Source organism: Pectinophora gossypiella, chromosome 11, assembly GCF_024362695.1.
Source record: "Pectinophora gossypiella chromosome 11, ilPecGoss1.1, whole genome shotgun sequence".
Lineage (NCBI taxonomy): Eukaryota > Metazoa > Arthropoda > Insecta > Lepidoptera > Gelechiidae > Pectinophora > Pectinophora gossypiella.
In genome coordinates, this window is record NC_065414.1 from 15,054,407 (window position 1) to 15,076,415 (window position 22,009).

Below are 22,009 nucleotides of genomic sequence, written 5' to 3' on the forward strand. Positions count from 1 at the left end.
GCATAGAGCATACTTCACCACGCTGCTCCACTGCGGGTTGGTGAAGGTGTGCTTATGCTATAATACTATTATTTATGCTCTCTCTCTCTCTCTCTATTTAAGAGCTGCGCTCTTGTCGGTGGAGTAACCGCCATTCCTCTCTTCTTCCCGCCAAAACCTTCACCTCCCGATACGACACGACCTGCACCTTCTCTTTTATTTGTTTCATAAATGTTATCCTAGGTCTACCCCTTCCTCTCTTCCCTTCAATTTTTCCTTCTATAATGTTTGTTATAAATGAATCGTGTCGTATCAGGTGGCCAATCATATTTCCTCTCCGGTTCTCTATAGTCTTCAATATGGTTCTCTTTTCTTCAACTCTTTCCAGCACTTTTTCATTTGACACCATTTCAGTCCAGCTTATACCCTCCATCCTTCGCCAACACCACATCTCAAACGCTTCCAACCTCTCTCTGTCTCTCTATTATTTATGCTATTATGACTTATTTTATTAGCCCTAGTTTGAGAATGTCAAATATTTGTACCTACCTTACTTAACCTACTTTACTTAATTCTTGATTTTCATGATTGTAAAAGGGTAAATAACTTAGCCACTATTAGGTAGAGACTTGTAAGTAGCCTTTAGTTATTGTCTGTGTGTGTTTAGTTATGGAAATGTATATGGCCGTAAGTCTTCATCAAAATAAATAAATACCTTAAATTCGCTAGAATTCCGTCGACATTGGGAAATTGAATAGGAATCCCTTGAGCCCAAATTCTTTATAAATAATCCCCTAATGCCTCGTGGAAAAAACTTGAAAAGCTAATGCGATCTCGTGTATACATGTGAGTAGCCAAATATTTTGCCCACGATACGATATTGTATTGTCCCGGGACAGTTCGTAATATTTCTTTTGTCACAAAATTTCGTTTCCATTTCTACAGCCTCGGGGTATTTGCCTGGACGGTTTAGTGGTTATGAGACCGTGTTCGACTTACCGCGATAAGCGGCTTCTTATTTTTTCTCTTTTTTAGTATTCTGAACCTCAAAAGAAAAAACGGAACCTTTATAGGATCACTTTGTTGTCCGTCTATCCGTCTATCTATATAGTCAGAGGTAGTCAGAGGTACATCTGTGCTACAGATGTGCTACAGATGTACCTCTGACTACCCCAATTGGGATATAGTCGTGAGCTTATCTAATGTTGTGATTTTAATCCATTTACTGTAGATTTTTTTACCTTGAGGAAGAGCAACTGACTATTTCTAATCTACGTTAAAAATGTATATTTTGTAAAAGCTCTGCGCTTATCGCTGTTTGGAAGCTCCGTTTTTAGACCACTTTGCTCGTTTTAAGTTATGGATTGTGTTTTTTTGGGGTCAATTATATTAATTGTAAGTATGTTATGGTCTTGAGACTACAATACTTCTGTGAATGGAATATTCATTAAATACTTTAACAATTTTATTTTTATGGAGGCGGTGCTAATTCCTGTAAATACCATCTAATTTTATTTTAAGTTATATCTGTCATTTTCTTATCCGCCGAAAAAGAAAGGGACGGGTAATCGACAAGCATAAAATTTATGGAACACACGTCAATTTTAAGCACAAATCTAAAACAATAACCGTCTAAAAATTTTACATTGGGCAATAACCCGACAGAATTAAGTTGACAGCACATGTCAAACGGTTTGCATACCAGCGAGATACGTTTTTGATTCGCCCGGGTTATTCATTCATTTACTCATTCCTCCTAAAATTAAGAGCTGTCAATCATCCGTCCTTTTCCTTTTCGGCGGATAAGGAAATGACAGATTTAACTTAAATAAAATTAGGAGGTGTCTGCAGGAATCGAGGCCAATAATTCTGTGTTTGTTTATTGTATAATTGTGTTTAATCTCATTCTGATCTACGTGGGTAAAATAAACTTTACAAAGGTCAATAAGATACATTTACAATGTGAAAACGAAGCACATAATGACTGAAATAGGCCTCTCAGTCTCAAAGAGGTTGTCTCCCCTATATTCCCCTTTCTGTTATTATCACCATTTATGCTAACTTGTCTATTTCCTTTGTTGCAGGTGAGGATCTGAACACAAAGGTTGATTTATGGCACCTATCTCTTGGTAATTTAAATCCCGTGACTTGATATTGTTTCGCGGTTCGGATGGGGTAAGTTATGTTTAATGTAAAGTCGATAATGAAAGGCTGAAAGGAACGAAATAACCAGTGTTGCCTTAAGAATCCTTTGGATGATCGCGCGCTTTTACTCCTTTACGGCTTACGGACATTTCGACAAAAGCATAGAATAAAAGTCACCGACATAGCTCGGAGAATTACCAAGCTGGAGTGGCAATGGGCAGGACACATAGCCAGGAGAACCGATGGCCGCTGGGGCGGAAAGGTTCTCGAATGGCGACCACGTGTCGGACGACGCTCAGTGGGTAGGCCCGCTACAAGGTGGACCGACGATCTGGTGAAGGTCGCGGGAAGCCGCTGGATGCGGGCAGCGCAGGACCGATCATCGTGGAGATCCTTGGGGGAGGCCTATGCCCAGCAATGGGCGTCGTACGGCTGATAATGATGATAGAATAAAGAATAATATTAGGTATCTAACGGTAACTCTCCTCCCCGCACCAATTCGTACAGGGAGCCGACCACACCCCCCCTGGGACTTACTTTAGTCTTAAATCGAACTAAGTAAACTGACGTGTCTGCAAATTTTGGCACACAATAAGACACAAATCACTTTAGCAAAAACTTACAGATAGGTACGTCAGTTAACGGAAGGCGATTGGGGCAACCACCGTTCTTCACGCCCTATCTATGGAGTAATGAAGGCGATAACTCCACCGACAAGAGCGCAGGTCTTAAATAAAGAGAGAGAGACGTCAGTTAACAAAGTCAGCCATGAAATGGCCTGGATGGATAAGAATGAATTTTTTGTATGGAGTGTCCGGTGTGTTATTAAAGTGAGACCCAGCGGGGGAGGTAAATCCAGGTCGGCACCGAAACGAATTAGTGCGGGGAGGAGAATGTCCGTTCTATACATAGTGTTATTCTTTTATTTTTAGTTTTTTAGTATAATATTCGTATTTTTATTCGTATTAGTATTTATTCTAAGGCTCTACCCAAACCTATAGAGGAATCATGGGAGCAACTTATAATATCTGTCCTATTTATTTTAAAATCTGTGAGTTTTCTATCGTACTATTTTGACAAAGAAATATACGTCATATCATCAGAATACCAAAATATCCTTTGGTTATTTTATAAAAAGTGGCAATCAAAAAAAAATATCAGCATTGCGGAAATTAAAAAAAAAGCTTCAACGACATTCACGCGTTCGCGTGCGAAACATTTAAATTCATGTATTCAACTGAAATGCCTTATGAGAACATAACTTGTAATTATGGAAATACTTCTGAATAAATACTTTTACTTCAACGAAATGGAAGAAAAAAAGTATTTTAGCCAACTTTTTGACGTAATATATTGCCTCGCATATTCGAGTAGTTAGAACCTGTGGATTTGCATCCCGCCATAGATTTACTAATACCATAGATTAAACATCAGCGCTCAAAAAGTGGGACGGAAAGTAACTGTTAATATAGCGACGTTGACAGTAGTTTACCTCAGTGCGCGATTAGGCGCCGAACTTGTAATAAACTGAATAATTGTTAGAACAAAGATAATATTGTTCCATTGCTCTGGAACGTAAATAAAAAAAACTTAATAGTCCCAGCTATCCCTGTCTGGGATCACGTCGTGTTTCACATGATGGATATTAAAGGCCAACAGCTTGACACAGGACTATTAATTATCCTACTCCATGTCATAAACACTAAACGAGGCTTCAAACAGTTTTTGTGGGTACTGTACATAGGTTCAAACTGGTTCAAACCTTACACAAAAAAATGCGATATCGTAGTTTCCAAAAGGATATTCAGGAGATGACAACTAAACAGCCACATTTGGTTTTAGACAACTATTAAGATACATAAAAAAAATTAAAACTGTTTATTTCAAACAAAAAAATTGGGTACATTTTAAGGTTACATGCTGAATCTTAAAAGTATAAAGATTATTTGCATGCAACATTATACTGTTGAGTTCGTTTCACTCGCAGTTATCTAATGAGTGTAGGTATTTATCTACTGTAAAGTGGTGCCTGAGTAAGCATGACCAGCTGGTCAGTTATTCTGTGCGCCATGTGGCCGAACCTTCAAACCGAAGTTCGGTTTTGCTATCCACATTAGAGCCTATCATAACGACCTGGGATAGACATTTTAGGAGTCGCCGTCGCCGGAAACGGCTTGGATGCGATGATGATGATGATGAAGATATATGAGATCACGCCTATTTCCCGTTGGGGTAGACAGAGTCACAAGTCATCAGAAATCAGGATCATTTATTCAACGTAATAATAATTAACATGGATGAACTTGTTGAAAGTCAATTTATCATTTTTTTGAATCTACGTCATTTCAATCAAGCTGTTGTTGCTGAGGAGAAGAAATGACAAGAAACTGCAACAGCAACATCCTACCCTGAGTTGATAACTTTCTTTCTTCAAATGTTTTAAATGGACGCAATATTATGCAGTCGTTACATCAGCCATTGGCAGGAACCTTTGGCGGCTCAACAGTAACCCTGACACCCAGGGTTGATGGGGTTGGCAATCCACCTCACAACCCACACGATAGAAGAAGATTATTATTTTGTATGACGTCCTTTTATAATAATTAATTTATTTCTTTCTATAAATACTTCAACAGACAAGACCACAATATGTATTATAAATATCTTCCTCTATCGTGTGGGTTATGAGATAGATTACCAACCTCATCAGGGTTGATGAGTATCATTATTGAGCCGTAAAGCCCCTGACATGGCTCATGTAACAACTACGTTCTTACATCAGTAAGTAAGTAGTAAGCGGGCCTTCTGAAGCACGCATCAATTCAATTCATTTATTTGCAAATAACCAATCATATACATCAAACGCAAATTAATATAAAATAATTAAGGTTATAATAGGTACTTAGAGTATTCAATTATTTAGTTATTTTTGGACTTTTTTATATTTAATCTTTTTGGACTATCAGGTGATTAGCCTGTAATGTCCTAACCAAACTAGCTGGGTCTGCATGACAACCGCGCCGCCCGCGGCGCGAATTATATTGAGCGCTTCGACCAATAGCCGTTTGACATCAATCTACGTAGATAACATTCGTAAGGTTTATTGGTCCAAGCGCTCGATATAAATCGCGCCGCGCGCTGCTCGGTTGTCATGCGGACCCGACAGGGCTCATAATGTAATTTTTGTTATAGGATTCAAATCAGCGGACTTCCGCAGAGCTCAACTTTTAACCACGGAGCCCGTTAACTAACATATAACTACTCAACAGTCAGACAGTTATAAAAGCACAATTTCACAACAAAACATAACTTATAATGTTGTTTGTCGACAACTTTCAATTGGTGTTACAACTGTGAACATTATGTTCACAGTGCCGCCGGGGCTGCACTCATACACGTATGTATGTATGATGAATGAGTGTCCCGGGAGCTGTATGGCAACATATATTTTCGAAGTTTTTATAGCTTTTCACAGGCCAGAATGTTTTAACTATTTTGACCTACGTACAGAGCACTGCGGGGCGGAATGCAAGAGGGAAACCACTGCCCTATTTTTCCCTAAAAAAGCAGCATGGAAAACGCTGCACCGACAAGAGCGTGGCTCTTAAATTGATGGTGATGATGTAACCTACGTAAAAGCGGCATTGGATGGGAGTTTTAAACGATACTGCAGTTATATCTGTATTTATATTCGTATGCAAGGACCTGTGGTAGCCCAGTTGGTAGAACGCTTGCCTCTCACTTTGAGGTCGCAGATTCAAACCCAGCACAGGCCTAAACCAATGATTGTCGAATTTGTTTTCGAATTCATGTTTGGATCAAATAATTATCACGTGCTCAGCGGTAAAGGAAAACATCGTAAGGAAACCCACATTCTCGATATATGCATTTTGGGACGTAACCTAACCTGTATTGGACTGGTTTTCCCTTCGCGGGTTAGAAGGTCAGACAGGCTCGCTTCTGTAAAAAACCGGACCTGTCAAATCTTCAGGTTAAGTAAGCGCACCCTGTGAAAAACAGGTAAACCTAATGCTAAGGAGATGATGATGATTCCTATGAAAACGTTGACATGTATAATAAGTACGTGGAATTCATATTGGCGATGCCAAAATCATAATCACATAAATTTTCGCCATTTTGGCGCGATTCCTTCGTGAGAGTCCACGGAAATAATAAAAAATAACTACATAAACATAAATCTTACAAACTACTTACCTAAGCAAGCGTTTTCTCTCTGAGCCCCTTTAGAACGCTAACTCAAAAACCAAGTTGCAAGCTCGACTTTACCTGCCGCAAATCGACTTACATCCGACATTCATACGACTCGTATTGACGTAATCCCTCTTTGTAATATTTCTCGTTTCTCGCTGTAACGTCCTCGAAACGTCTCGACAGTTCTAGAACGTTCGCGAACTTTCGAGAGTCGCAAATCTCGTCAGAATTTCGCTAGGTTGAGAGGACGTCGTGAGGCCCTTGTAAGTTGTTATCGAGGGTACTTTAATATAATTTAATGCTAAACTTACTTTTAATGTAAATTTACTTTCATAATATACTATGGATATATATAGCTTTAGGTTATAATAATCGACAAAGGTCAATACATAAACAATTTATATACCTAAGTACATCCAACAGCCTGGCACAGGCTCCTTGTAATCATCCGGAGGGGATATGGTGCATACTCCACCACGCTGCTCCATTGCGAGATGGTTTAGATTGTAGTAAAAATACGGAAGAACAGTAATCACACTTATTTATTCGGGTATCAAATAACACTTAACTTGGTAAACACGTCCGATGTCGACAAGGTCCCCAACGCAAGAGAGCGTGTATCAATCCGTCCGATTTGACAACCCCATTCTTGTGTTGCCATTTATAGAAAAATGTCTTATAACTGTCGACGAACAATTCAGCCTAACACTCGTCCATCCTGACCGCGTGTATGTCCCCATACACGTCGACAGATGAGCCTAACACTCGGCTGATTGATGCACGCTTCCAGCTTAATGTATCTAATTAACAAAGTATATTTAAGTTAATCACACAATAAATGCACAGAATACATTTCATTTCAGTTCATTTCATTTCATTTCAATCTTTTCACACAGTTTCATAGAGCAGTTAAGTTTTTGAATAGACATGAGGTTGTTCATTTTGAAATTCACTATACAAAGATTTTAATCGTAAGACCCGGTTTTCTAGACGCAATAATTAAATGATAGAGATTCGATTTAACTCAACATTGGGTTTTACGTCCATTAATGTAAAAGAAAATATTTATATTCAAATTAAGAATGTTGGTAATATAGAATGACCGGTAATAGGTATAGATTTATATGAACCCACAAAAATGCTTTCTAGCCGTGGGTAATAGCTACCGATTTATGGTGGTACAAAGGTAATTTTAATTAGCTGCACAGAATAACAATTCAAGATATTTAGATATAAGGTAATAGATTTTGTTTACAATTAAATTAATCTATATTACATATTAATGAACCAATCACATGGTCCATTCTATCTCAGTTCTAACGAACCAATCACATGGTCCATTCTATCTCAGTTCTAACGAACCAATCACATGGTCCTTTTTATTTCAATACCAACGAGCCAATCACATGGTCGTCTGTTTCTCTAATATTAGTTAACCAATCACATGGTTCTTCATACCTTAAATTTAACGAACCAATCAAATGGTTCTTTATACCTTAAATTTAACGAACCAATCACATGGTTCTCTGTTTCTCAAATATTACCTAACCAATCACATGGTACTTTATACTTTAAATTTAACGAGTCAATCACATGGTCGCTACCTTAACAAACTATTGTCATAATACCTTTAATCTTATCGTATAGTGATACCTTCATACACATTTTACACATATTGATATTTATACTAAATACAAAAGATGTAATATCGTTGATTTAAATTTGATTCGTAACTCTAAGTCATGATCAACAACAATAAACGCTGTTAAAAATCATGTTCACTGTCAATATTTTCAAGATCCGTGTCACTTTCATTTATGCTTAAGGCTGCTACATGAACCCAGGGCAACATAACGATCGGCAGCGATTGTAGTTTTACGCTTATGTCTACTATTACTTAAACCTGGTGTCGCCGCGATTTTATACCGGTCATTACCGAGTACTGCAATAACACGATATGGACCCGAATAATTGTGGTAGTAACTTTTTACTATTTCCATCATTTTTAAAATTTGTAGACGTAATCTCTACTAATGCGAACATTCTCAGAACATGCGCATATTCTTAGAATATCGTGGTTCATACGACTTAGCTGCCACCTTGCCCCCTTCGGCACCACCCAACGCAAATCAGATCTATTACAATTAACACACCTGTATAACTTGTTATCCTTGATAACAACATTTTCCTTTATTTCTTTTAATCCATTAGCATCTAAGTCAGATGAAAGTATCTCTCGAATCCGGCATAATTCACTATCGCCTAACTGCAGGGTGTGAAGCCAATCGTCACCTTCCCTAACGAATAAACAACTTCGTTGCCAAATCCCCTTAAAGCTGTCGTTACGTTGTTGTGTTGAAGGCCCAAATGTGTTAATTCTGAATTTGCCAAAAGAGAAACCTCACTGCCGAAATCTACAAAAGCTTTCACTGGAACCCCGTTAATAAAAACTTCTTTATAGAACTTCAAGTTCAGAGTAGACGTGGATATGCACATCGTCTTTTGAGAATTGGTAGCCTTACTATCACGCTACTCGTCGGGTTTCATAAAACAACTGTCTATTTTATGGCCTACTTTGTTGCACCGAGTACATTGAATAAGTGGTTTCGGGCACATTCGAAATGGGTGACCTGATCCCTTACAATTAAAACAAAATATACCGGTGTCATTCGGTACTGATTTTATCTTGAAACCACTAGCTCTATTACCATTGCTGCCGCTAGTTGTATTGAACCCTACGTTTGGCCTATTCCTAAAATTGAAACGTTCTGGGATATTTGTCTCCTTATTACTCATTAGGAATTCTAATAACTGTTCAGGTTCTGTGCACCGTAACGCCAAAGCATTCGACTTTGTAGTTTTGTCACTCAACCCGTGTATCAGACAACCTACCGCGCGTTTGCCGATATTGCACTGGTTCAACATTGCCAATTTCTCGTAAAATTACACTACGATTTGGTTCCTGGAACATACTTTTGCGCTTTAGCATGTACTCCAAGGACTGGCCATAGTTTTGCTCAAATGGGAATGCACTACACAACTTTTGTTGCCATTCTACCCAAGTATACATTATGGTTTCTAGACTATCATACCACGATTTAGCCAGTCCCTGCCGTTTCTGGCAACGCGAAATGAATTGTAGTTCTTTCGTCCCAACCGTAGACGGTGGCGCATTCATTCACGTTTTTTTTTTAACCAAACATCTATTCGCTGTCCTTTCGATGACGGGTCAAAATCTGGAAGTATATTCTTAGGATTGGGGTTATTAGAGTGGCTTTATTGAGTTTAGTATGTCTATAACATCCTTGGACGTGAATGTAGGACTATCTATCCGTCTAGACCGATGCGCGGTATTAATTCCTTCGTCATGTGCATCTGTATGCGGACGTTTCATCCCATGATTGCCGTCATTTCTGTCTGGTAGTCTACTACGTGCACGGTCACGTTGAAGTTGATCTTAAAGGAACTGCAGCCGTGCTCGCTCTCGCGCTACAATTGTTCTCGCTCCTGTATACTCGAACTATTCCTAGTTCTACTTTGTTGGCGACTTACACTGCGATTACGGTGGTAGAGAGTGGAGCTAGGACTACGTCTTCTACTTCTGCTTCGCGTCTTACTGTGACGATGAGAACAGCTCGATTTACGTCTACAATAGCTTGGAATACACGTCTACGGCTTCTGGTTCGCGTTTTGCTGCGGTGACGACGCGAACGGCTTGGACTACGTCTACGACTTGTACTACGTATCTTACTTGAGTCATTGCAATTAGAGTGAAGTCCACCCTCGGTATGCACATCACGGTCGGTGCGCCTTTCACGTGACTGCTCGGATGTCTGGATCTCGAGAGTTGTAAGGCTCCGTCGCCTCTGAGCTTCAGATTCATCACGTTGTTGCATATCTTGGTAAACAATTACCGCTCCAACGGTAAAAACAAACTATTCAACGCTACGTGGACTAGCCAAGTTCCGTATACTTTCGCCGCCAACCTTCGAATGCCCAATTTCTGCATTGCGAAATGCACCACTGTCCTCTCATCCCAGCCGTAAACCTCCGCGCACTGATTTACCTTTTTTAGCCACATGTCTATGCGTTGGCTTTTCAGAGACGGATTAAATTCCGGAAGAATATTTTTGTAATCCAAATTTTTATTTACTGATGGTGAGCTTTGATTTAACGGCTGCGATGGGAGAGCATCTTTAATAGTTTTAATTAGTTCGACAACCTTCTCTTGCTCTCTTCTCAAAGCCAGCTCGCGATCAAGCAAGCAGCGACTGCGGCTGCGGCTTTCACCGCGGCCGCGGCTGCGTCTGGCACGTGAACGGCTCCTCCTAGAAGTCTCCAGACTACGGACTCCGTCTCCTCCGTCCATTTCCTAGAACTCGTAGAATAAAATTGTAACCATTAATGACTAACCAACATTTGAATTTTAAAGAATCTAATTTTACTGTTTTTGATGATAACTCGAAAATGGTGCGTCCGGGGCACATAATTATCCGCCAGATTCTACCATCCCGATAATAAATCCGAAGAACAATCCGGAGTGTTCGGTCGTCCGGATATCCGGACAGCATGCCCTAGGTGCATCTAGAGAAAATAGACAATATGTTTGACCCCTTTCATCAACCTCCGTAACCTCAACCTGGTATCATCACATGTGCTGTTCATATAGGATCTATTATTGTTACTAAAGAACACGCAAAACCTGCTAGGGGATGGATAATAAGGCTATGATAACATTTTATTCACAAAAACGTAAAAGTTAAAAATATTTGTGTAAAAATCTCGTAAACTATGCATGTGACCTTACAAACGACATTTTCAGTAATCCCTTATAACCCTCAATACCAGCAAGTTCTACTAATTTATGATAATAATTACAATGACTCTTAATGATATTAGGCCAAACAAAATAATTACATTTTATAATTTAGTATCTAAATAAAGATTCAATTACTGAAACCAGATTTACCGGACCATATTACATATGTACTTACATACATATACTCACGCCTGTAATCTCTAATGGGGTGGTCAGCGCCACAAGTAATCAAACACAGCTTGCAGCCACTGTTGATACGAAATCCTAAGATACCATACATACCAAACCACCATATTATGTGGCCTATAAGAAAAAAAAAAGTAAAACAACACATAAATTATCTTGTAAACTACTTATATGTCTGGTCGCAATAACAACGAAATTTTTGTTACCGCTGTATTCATTAGAATTAATCTTTACCAAACATAATAACCCTTTACAACAAAATTTCACTATTATTTCCTTTAGTATATTTTATTTTTAATTTTTTTTTAAATGTAGGTATGTACGTAGCATTGGATTAATTAGGTCATTCATTGAAGTTGAACATATCAATAGTAATACATTCATTTTTGTTTATTTTCTGTAATCCGTAAGTAATGTTTAGAATGTGGGTAACTCTTCGAAATAAAGACAGGTTAAATAACTATAGGTACCTACTATTTGAAATAAAAGTTGACTATGCATAATTGAAACAATTAGAGTCTCACTAATAATTAAAGAATAATTATAATTCAAACAACACTTTTCCACAGTTAAACTTACAAACTATCCAGCTTGAAAAATGGTCACGCGTGGCAACAAAACATTCCAAAAACGTAGGTACTTACCACTTCTGATATGTAGTAAAAATACGGAAGAACAGTAATCACACTTATTTATTCGGGTATCAAATAACACTTAACTTGGTAAACACGTCCGATGTCGACAAGGTCCCCAACGCAAGAGAGCGTGTATCAATCCGTCCGATTTGACAACCCCATTCTTGTGTTGCCATTTATAGAAAAATGTCTTATAACTGTCGACGAACAATTCAGCCTAACAAGATGTTTCGAAATGATAGTCTCACAAAGTGATTTCGACAATGAAATCGGGAATAGAACCCGGACCCTCAGCACATGAGCCTAGCTCTAACCACTTGACCGCGGAGGTCTTTATACAATCCTTTATTAATTGTCCCTCTCACGCTTCATCCAGATAATGCTTATGATTTATATTGCAGAGAATTTCTTTTGGACAACAAGTAGGTAATCTCTGTCCTCTCAAGGTCGGTTGAGACATAAAAGGAAACAAACAGACAGACAGACTATCGAATCTACAAACATTTATTAGATACTACGGATGTCCGCGTAAGCAACTTTTTAGTTTAGTAAATACATAAATTAAAAGTTTTCCAGATAGAACAAGATATATTTTCTTGGCGAAATACTTTCTTAATTTTCAGAACAGCAATAAATCACTTGTTTACATCCGTGACGGAGTGCTTATCGTAAATTAAACAGTCCATGCTGCTTCCTGGAACTGGGCACCCTCAGGCCTGTTGTCTTAAACGTTGTACCGGGTAAGAGCCTTCAGCGCTCCCCATTTGTCGGACCAAGTAGTTAATGCCATCTGCGGCTGCATAAGGATGTGGTCGAAACTGAATCACGCTTACCTAGCAAATGCCTATTCACTCTAACCTTGAAGGCTTACAGATTAAAACGAGTTGGAAAAACAGACGACGGCAGACAGTTCCAGTCCTTTGCCGCTACCTATATCTATTTCTCTAGCGGAATCGTAGTTTTCCCAACTTCGCGATATCGTCACTCGGGGGTGGTTTTTCAATGGCGCCGTGTAAAAACTCGAGGAATATTGACAGTTTTGAGCGATAGTACCCTTGATACGGTAGTTGATACTGTTTACAGTATAAATAACATAACCTTCCTTTTTGCTTCGCCGCAGTCGGCTAAAATGCAATAAACAATTTTACACTACATTTATTGCGTAAGATCACGAGCATTAATATGTATACACTTTGGTACCATGTCGCATTAACTTTTTTGACAAATTGAACTGTAAGTCTCACTAAATGTCAAATATGTTAGTACGACAGAGTCCTAAAGTGGGTACATTATATTGCTCATGACTGTACTTACTTTTATATACTTACGTTAAACATGTTCATCAAACATGGTTAACACTGTCAACCCCGTTAGGGAGTATACGCGTAGGTAAATTAGTTAATTGACGTATCCCTGAGTTGACCTACATTCGTGGTTTCGGCTGCAAACACGGCCGTAATCCACTTTGTGAAAACATGATACATGTTTGTACACCTATTAATTAAATACACTATGAAACCATAACTAGCAACTCGACCTGGCTTTGCCTGGACGCAATTGGTTACTTGACAATTGCAACAGTAAAATATGAAATACTAGCTTTTGCTTGCGGTTTCGCTCTCGTTAAATCGGAGTAACACGGTTCCCTTTTCCTACATACGGTCACGAGCATTAATATGTATCATATGTATACACTTTGGTACCATGTCACATTAACTTTTTTGACAAATTGAACTGTAAGTCTCACTATATGTCAAATATGTTAGTGCGACAGAGTCCTAAACTGGGTACATTATATTGCTCATGACTGTACATAAACTCCCGCCTATTTCCCACCGGGGTAAACAGAGACTATGGAATTCCATTTGCTTCTATCCTCATCATCATCAATTTAAGAGCCACTATCTTGTCGGTGTAGCATTTTCCATTCCAGTCTATCAAAGGCCAATTCCTTGACTTCCCTATAAGACACGACGTTAACCTTTTCTTTAATCTGTTCCATGTAAGCTCTTCTTGGTCTTCCCCTTCCTCTCTTTCCTTTTAGCCTAACACACTTCTAAAACACACAAACATAAGCTCACGACTATATCCCAATTGGGGTAGTCAGAGGTACATCCATCGCAAGATGAACTAAGTACCCACGAAAAATATCGAAGTTAATATAATATAATCTGCTTAGAGAACTTTTTGCTTCACATCCGTGACTTCCGATTGGTACCCAGGTCACGTCCGCCCGAGGGCCGCCAATGTCGACAGGCTGACGTGGCGACGTCGACAAAACTGTGCTTTAATGTCAATATTTATGTGGGTCTTACTGGTGGAAAACACCCCTTATATATCGGAGGATAAAAACATCACGTATTCTTGTTAAGTGAAAAATTGTTAACAAAATAGTGGTTGAGCATTAGGCTCACGATCGAATCCCGGTGGGTCATCATCAGCCCATTAACGTCCCCTCTGCTGGGGCACGAGCCTTCCCTATGGATGGACAGAGAGATTGGGCCTTAAACTATCACGCGGGCCCAATGCGGATTGATGGTTATTAACGACCGTTAATGCAACCAGGACCAACGGCTTAACGTGCCTTCCGAAGCACGGAGGAACTCGAGATGAAAACTTTTTTTTTGTGGTCACCCATCCTGTGACCGGCCTTTGCGAAAGTTGCCTAACTTCAACAATCGCAGACCGAGCGCGTTTACCGCTGCGCCACCGAGCTCCTCCCCCGGTGGGTACATATCACAAAAATCACTTTGTGATCCCCAGTTTGGTTAGGCCAATACAGGCTGATTACCCGATTGTCCGAAAGTATGATGATTCGTGCTTCAGAAGGCAAGATAAGTTTTTGGTGTCGGTTCCAGCTTACTAAGTACGTGGTCTACATGAGCCATGTCAGGAGCATATGGCGGCTGAATAGCAACCCTGACACTAGGGTTGATGGGGTTGGTAATCCACTTCACAACCCACACGATGGAAGGATAGTATTTGCTTATATTTTTGTGATCACGGGTGGAGAACTAAAATTTCGTGAAAATTAAATGTACAATTGTCACAATAACACAACAAAAACATACGAGTAACATAACATTAGTTAAACAAAACTGTAACCCCTAAGGGGTATTGCTGAGGCGTACGTATAATATATACACATCCACTCCTCGCCAACTTTGTTTAAGTCATAATAGGAGGCGAGCCTATTTCCATTAACCGAGCACAAATGTGTGGGTTGTGAGGTAGAATACCAACCTCATCAACCCTGGTGTCAGAGTTATTATTGAGCCGCTAAAGGAACCTGACATGGTCTAACAACTTACATACTTACATCAGCAAGTAGTGACCGGGACCAACGGCTTAACGTGCCTTCCGAAGCACGGATCATCTTACTTTCGGACAGTCGGGTGATCAGCCAGTAATGTCCTAACCAAACTAGGGATCACAAAGTGATTTTTGTGATATGTCCCCACCGGGATTCGATCTCGGGGCCTCCGGATCGTGCGTCCAACGCCCAACCACTAGACCACGGAGGAGAATAGGTTCTTAAAGGATTGTTTTCTATATTTACTGTCTTTTGACCCCTAATGCATTTTTGGTAGATTTTAAAATAGACTATGAGATTTATCACTCTATTTTTATCCCGTTTTTAAAGTTCTTGCAAAGAGGTACGTGTAATGGCGGTACGTGTAATGGGGTTTTTTTTTATGGCTTGGGGTAGAGAGAGTTTTGGCCGGGGAATCTTAAACTATACGGTAACACTTTGTATCAGAAGTGGTTGCAAGTTGTCATCTGATTACCTGTAGCTCTGCCCATCATCATCGGCACATAAAATCACGTCTGTAATCCTTAGGGATTCCTGTGTAGGTAGGAAAAACGCGATTACAGTACTGTAGGTGATCGTCCCTTAGCAGTATTGATCTGGGCCGCGCCCTTGTAGCCGGTGGAAAGTTTTACATCCCACATAGATAATTTAACAGTAGTTGTTCCAGTTATATAATAAATGAAATTAATTTGAATTTGGCAGCCTCCATGGTCTAGTGGTTAGAGCGTTAGACTCACGATTTGGAGGTCCGGATTCGATACCCGATGGGGACATTGTCGAAATCACTTTGTGAGACTGTCCTTTGTTTGGTAAGGACTTTTCAGGCTTGAATCACCTGATTGTCTGAAAAATTAAGATTATTCCACCAACCCGCATTGGAGCAGCGTGGTGGAGTTTGCTCCATACCCCCTCCGGTTGATTAAGGGGAGGCCTGTGCCCAGCAGTGGGACGTATATAGGCTGTTATGTATGTATGTAATTTGATATTACCTACAAACAAACCTACTAAAATATACGCTCAAGTCTATTTTCTCAATTGGGGTAGTCAGGCAGCGTTCTACCAACTGGGCTACCACGGTTCTGCATTTTTACTTTAAACTATAAGATATTATACATCAATGTTTTAAAGTGACTTACGCCGTAGAATAAGGCATCGACAAAAATCTAAACAGATTTGTTAACCTAAACTGGTTTAAGCCATGTTTATTTAATCAATGTATATGCAGTGTTTAAAAATAGACTTTAATCTCAAGCAAAGGTACATAATTATTAGCTTCGGAAGGCACGTTAAGCCGTTGGTCCCGGTTACTACTTACTAATGTAAGTAGTCGTTACATGAGCCATGTCAGGTGCCTTTGGCGGCTCATTAATAACCCTGACATCAGGGTTGATGAGGTTGGTATTCCACATCACAACCCACACGATAAGAAGAAGGTTGTTGGGCGAGTAAGCCTACCGGAACGTTTTCTGGATACATCTGGAGAAAACTGTTCCGTAATTTTAAAATTATCGTCAAAAAGCCTAGCATGTGTAAAATAATACCACGCACAGCGTACTATTTATGCGTTTTTAGTGGATAATGCGTGCGCGTGCGTGCGTTTTTTTGTGGTTTATGTGTTTTTAATGGATGTAGAGGCCTGTTGTCTTAAACGTTGTACCGGGTGAGAACCTTCAGCGCTCCCCATTTGTCCGGCCAAGTAATTAATGCCATCTGTGGCAAATCTACAATAAGTCAGGTCAAAAAAAATAAAAAATTATAAGCACACAGACCTCTGATTCTGATTCATACATACAACCCGCTCATCCATCTTTCATTAATATTCCTCTCCCCATTTTCCATCCACATGCATGCCCTTTCATTTCACTAGTAAACTAACTAATTATGGACCCGACAATCCAGTGTTCTGTATGGAATAAATAATGATCTGTTCAGAATGGAGGATAACAACATATGGAGCGGTTTATTCAGATTCAGCGAACAAAAGAGGGAGTCATTATAAAAACAATAGACAGCTAATGAAAGCGCTCGCCAGATGGCTCGAAGCTGGGCCGATGGGAATACCTAGATAAGTTAGGTGCTTAATAAGCCAAACTATTCCGTCATTTCTCTATCACAGGAGAATTTACTACTATTATAAGCGTGCTACTAAAGTGACCTGTGTGAGTGCTAGGTACAAAAAAATAAAATTAATTATTTTAATTAACCATTATTATTTTTATTTTTTATTTCCATATCTCGGGACTATGGAGTCCCGGACCTATTTATTTTATTATTATTAGATTAAGTTCTGTGAAATAAAGTACATTTGATTTGATTTGAATTATACATATAGGGTGTTAGTGACATCGTAACGAAAACTGTGAGGGGTGATTGAGACCATGATTCTGATATCAAGCGGAATTTTCCGTCGCAAAAGTAAAAAATAATTAATAAAAAGACACTAAAATTTTCATGAATTTTCCGACAGGAAATTCCATTTGATATCAACTGAGTATCATGTTCTAACTCATACCCCTCAGTGTTCGTTACGATGTCACTAACACCCTTTGGGCCTGCAGAGCACTTTGACCAATAAACGATACGAACGCTATCTACGTAGACGGACGTCAAACGGCTATTGGTCGAAGGCTTCGATATAATTCGCGCCGCGCGCGGCGCTGTTGCCGTGCAGAGCCAGTTACTATTAGCTTAAGTAAGTATGAAGAAGGGCTTATGGCGGCTCTCAAGTAACCCTTGCCAGGGTTAATGAGGTCATGGATCTCACAACTCACACGAGAGAAGAATAATGAATTACTACATTAAATTCGTGTTTTTGTTGCAGGGCTGCTGTCATGGGACTCGAACGAGCACCAGGTCGACCTGGAGAGCGAGCTGGCCTCCCTCACGGCGCAGGCACCCGAAGGGGAGGAGGCACGCTATGGTACGTACCTCCCTCCTCTTTATTAAGAGCTGCGCTCTTGTAGGTGGAGTAATCGCCTCCATTTTCATTACTCCATAGATAGGGCGTGTAGAACGGTGGTTGCCCCAATCGCCTTCCGTTCCGCAGTACACCGACCAATTTCTCAATCGGTGATGTTCTAGCTAGAGCCCTACCAGAGCTCTACCACGTACCCAAATATAACCAAAAATTACCCTATATTACCTAATTTAATTACTTATTATTAACGGCCTCCGTGGTCCAGTGGTTGAGCGTTGGGCTCACGATATGGAGGTCCCGGGTTCGAATCCCGGTGAGGACATATCCCATATCCCTAGTTTGATTAGGACATTACAGGCTGATCACCTGATTGTCCAAAAAGTAAGATGATCCGTGCTTTGGGAGGCATGTTAAGCCGTTGGTCCCGGTTACTACTCACTGATGTAAGTAGTCGTTACATGAGCCACGTCAGAGGCCTTTGCCTCAATAATAACCCTGACACCAGGGTTGATGAGGTTGGTATTCCACCTCACAACCCACATGATAGAAGAAGTGACTTATTTTAGCTTTCCGCAAATGACGTTAACTAATTGGGTCGTGTACTAGGATCAAGATAAAATATGAAATTTTGATACAACATAAAGACAGATATAAAACAAACATTTTTTTTTTCTTTTTTCTATTTAACTTATTTATGAATTTTAATCAAGAAAAACGTAATAATAATTCCGACATTTTGTCACGTTTTTCTATGACGTCACACTGTGCTATTTCGTGTTTTGACGTTTAGTAAAAAGTAACTGATTTGACTAGTTGGAAAATAGCCTTTTGGCCGGACGGCGCGCTGAGGGCTCTCTCGGCGAGGGTCCTGAAGCGTTTGTTGTTGCGAGCTGATTGGCCGCCTGAACGGCTGGAGTAATCGGGTCGTCAAGATCGTTTTAAAAGAAACCGTAAGTGAAACTCCTCTAAGGCATAACGAGTGAATTGACAGAAATTGTGTGATAATAAATATCCATTCAAGGGAGTGAATACTGAATAGGTAACAGATGAAACTGCCGAGAAAGCCATTCCTTGTACTCCCAAGAAATGTGAACAAGAATTATACTTGCAAATAAGTTTCGGCAAACTCTGAATAACAGTAACTAGAAGACGAACTAAGTAGTCAGTCGTTGTTAGGTGGCAAATTTATAAGGTACAGGCTGAAAATACTTCCCATTTGAAGATTATAGTCCTTATACAGGGTGTTAGTGACATCGTAACGAAAACTTTGAGGGATGATTCAGACCATGATTCTGAGTTGATATCAAGTGGAATTTAAAAAGTATGGAACTGAAAATAATTATAAAAACACTAAAATTTTCATGGATTTTCGACAGAAAATTCCACTTGATATCAACTTAGAATCATGGTCTGAATCATCCCCCTCAGTATTAACTACGGTGTCACTAACACCCATACACACTTGGCAACCTCTAAGTACTTGTACGGGGTGTAAGTGACATCGTAACGAATACTGAGAAGAATGATTCAGATCATTATTCAAATTAATATCAAGTGGAATTTTCCATCGCAAAAGTATGGAATTGAAAATATTTTTTAAAAATTACAAAAGAACATGAATCTTGCGACGGAAAATTCCACTTGATATCAACTCAGAATCATGACAAATACAAACCTTTATTGGTAACATAAGTTACATGTCAATGGTACAGACGATGATAAGAACATTAATCAGGTGTATGCATTATTATAACAAATAAATTCATTAAATTCATAGAACATGTTCTTAAACAACCACTATCTGAATCATCCCCCTTAGTATTCGTTACGGTGTCACTTACACCCTGTATTAGAGCGAGACAGTCTAGTCGACTTCTACGTCATTTTCGAGGCGATAAGCAGTTGAAAGCATCGTATGCTTCCTCTTTACTCTCAGTGCAGCAGGGAAACATCTAGTGAACGCGACTTGAATGCCTCACTCGCAGATTCGCTGTAATTGAATCACTAGAGCCATCGTATTTCAGAACCACTTACGGAATTGGACAGCTGTGTTATTATAGGCTTCACTTAATAATATAATAGGAATGAAGGTTGTTATTTCATTTCCTACGACGTATCAAGCACTTACGATGAGAATATCTTCCTATATCAAGTTTATTGTACACGACTATACTAATACAGAGTAAAAACTCTTTAGAAGTAAGGACACGGGCTGCTTTTACAAATTGTTCTTTCTTGTACTCTGGTCTTATCAGCCTAAATGTTAGGTGAAAAAGCTCTTTTGCGGCTTTTCACTGTCGCGAACGTTTCCAAAGCAGGAACATTCTGGGAGGCCACATTGAAAGAACTCATCTAAATAACAATATTGCTATTTGACACTTACTCATTTTCACTAACACAGTTGGCTGGATCATTATAGACGGTGATACGGCTCACCATCTAGAACAGAAAGCTCGGTGAGGCGTGGGTACTTAGTTCATTTTCTGACCGATATACCTATGTACCTCACACGATCTGGAGGTCCGGGTTCGATTCCCGATGGGGACATTGTCGAAATCACTTTGTGAGACTGTCCTTTGTTTGGTAAGGACTTTTCAGGCTTGAATCACCTGATTGTCCGAAAAAGTAAGTTGATTCCGTGCTTCGGAGGGCACGTTAAGCCGTTGGTCCCGGTTATTAGCCATAAAAACACCTCCACCAACCCGCAGTGGAGCAGCGTGGTGGAGTATGCTCCATACCCTCTCCGGTTGATTGAGAGGAGGCCTGTGCCCAGCAGTGGGACGTATATAGGCTATTTATGTATGTATGTATGTATACCTATGTACCTATGTTATATTTGTTGATATTGCGTTCTTAAGTACTTTTAGTACTTGAAGTTGATGGTAGGGCTGGCAGAGGAAGACCGAGAAGGACTTATGATGACCAAATTGGAGATGTCCTTAGAAAAGGTTCAATACGATCTACTCTGAACCGGCGTGCGTGTATGAAGCGATTGATGAATGTGGAGGAAGCAAGAGAAGTGTGTCAGGATCGAAGCAAATGGAATTCTATAGTCTCTGCTTACCCCGGTGGGAAATAGGCGTGAGTTTATGTATGTATGTATGTAAGTACTTTTATCCATAATATCAAATTGTGTAGTCTTTTTAGACCCAGGGTTATGTCAACGGTTTCAAACAAAATTACGCTTTCTAGTGTCAATGTGAAACTTCGAGATGTCTTGGGATACAATAATGTGAACTCAAAACTTTATCCGCCTTTTTACAAAACAAATTCTAAAGATAAATACTTGGTTAAAATTTATAGTCCGCGCTATGCCAAATGGAACTAATTGACAAGTCATAATAATTATGCAGAATTTGCGACACTAGCGCTTCCTAATTTTATTTCAAGTTATACCTGTCATTTTCTTATCCTCCTAAAAGGAAAAGGACAGACGATTGACAGCTGTTTATTTTAAGATGAATGAAAGAATGAATGAATAACCCGGGCGAATTTAATAGGCATCAGATGAATGTCATAAAAATACTACTTATAAGAATAATAAGCGCATTATAACAGCATTCTATGTTCCGGGGACTACTAATATCTAACAACAACTATTTTTGTTATGAAACTATTCTCTTTATGGCTTGGGCAGTAAGGTTGGTTCCTTTATTCAATTTTTGAGATATGAGTGATAGGGTTATATATATATATACGTACTTAAAGGTGAATCCAAAATAGAATTTGCACTTACAATAAGATTCAATTTTTGTATAATATATATTAAGTATATTAAAAAGTGGAATAACAAGTTATATAAC

At 39.4% G+C, this 22,009-nt stretch overlaps 1 protein-coding gene and 1 long non-coding RNA gene across 51 annotated transcripts in view; one reads left to right on the plus strand and one right to left on the minus strand.

Moving 5' to 3' along the window:
* The window catches only part of LOC126370837 (microtubule-associated protein futsch), a 201,532-nt gene that overhangs the window by 98,278 nt on the left and 81,245 nt on the right, over positions 1 to 22,009 (plus strand). For all 50 annotated transcript variants that reach the window (XM_050015860.1, XM_050015862.1, XM_050015871.1 and 47 more), the window contains exon 2: positions 18,111 to 18,209. In XM_050015860.1, the coding sequence (XP_049871817.1) occupies positions 18,111 to 18,209 (99 nt within the window). The remainder of the gene's footprint in view (positions 1 to 18,110; positions 18,210 to 22,009) is intronic.
* The window catches only part of LOC126370901 (uncharacterized), a 309,102-nt gene that overhangs the window by 66,524 nt on the left and 220,569 nt on the right, over positions 1 to 22,009 (minus strand). The window lies entirely within an intron of this gene.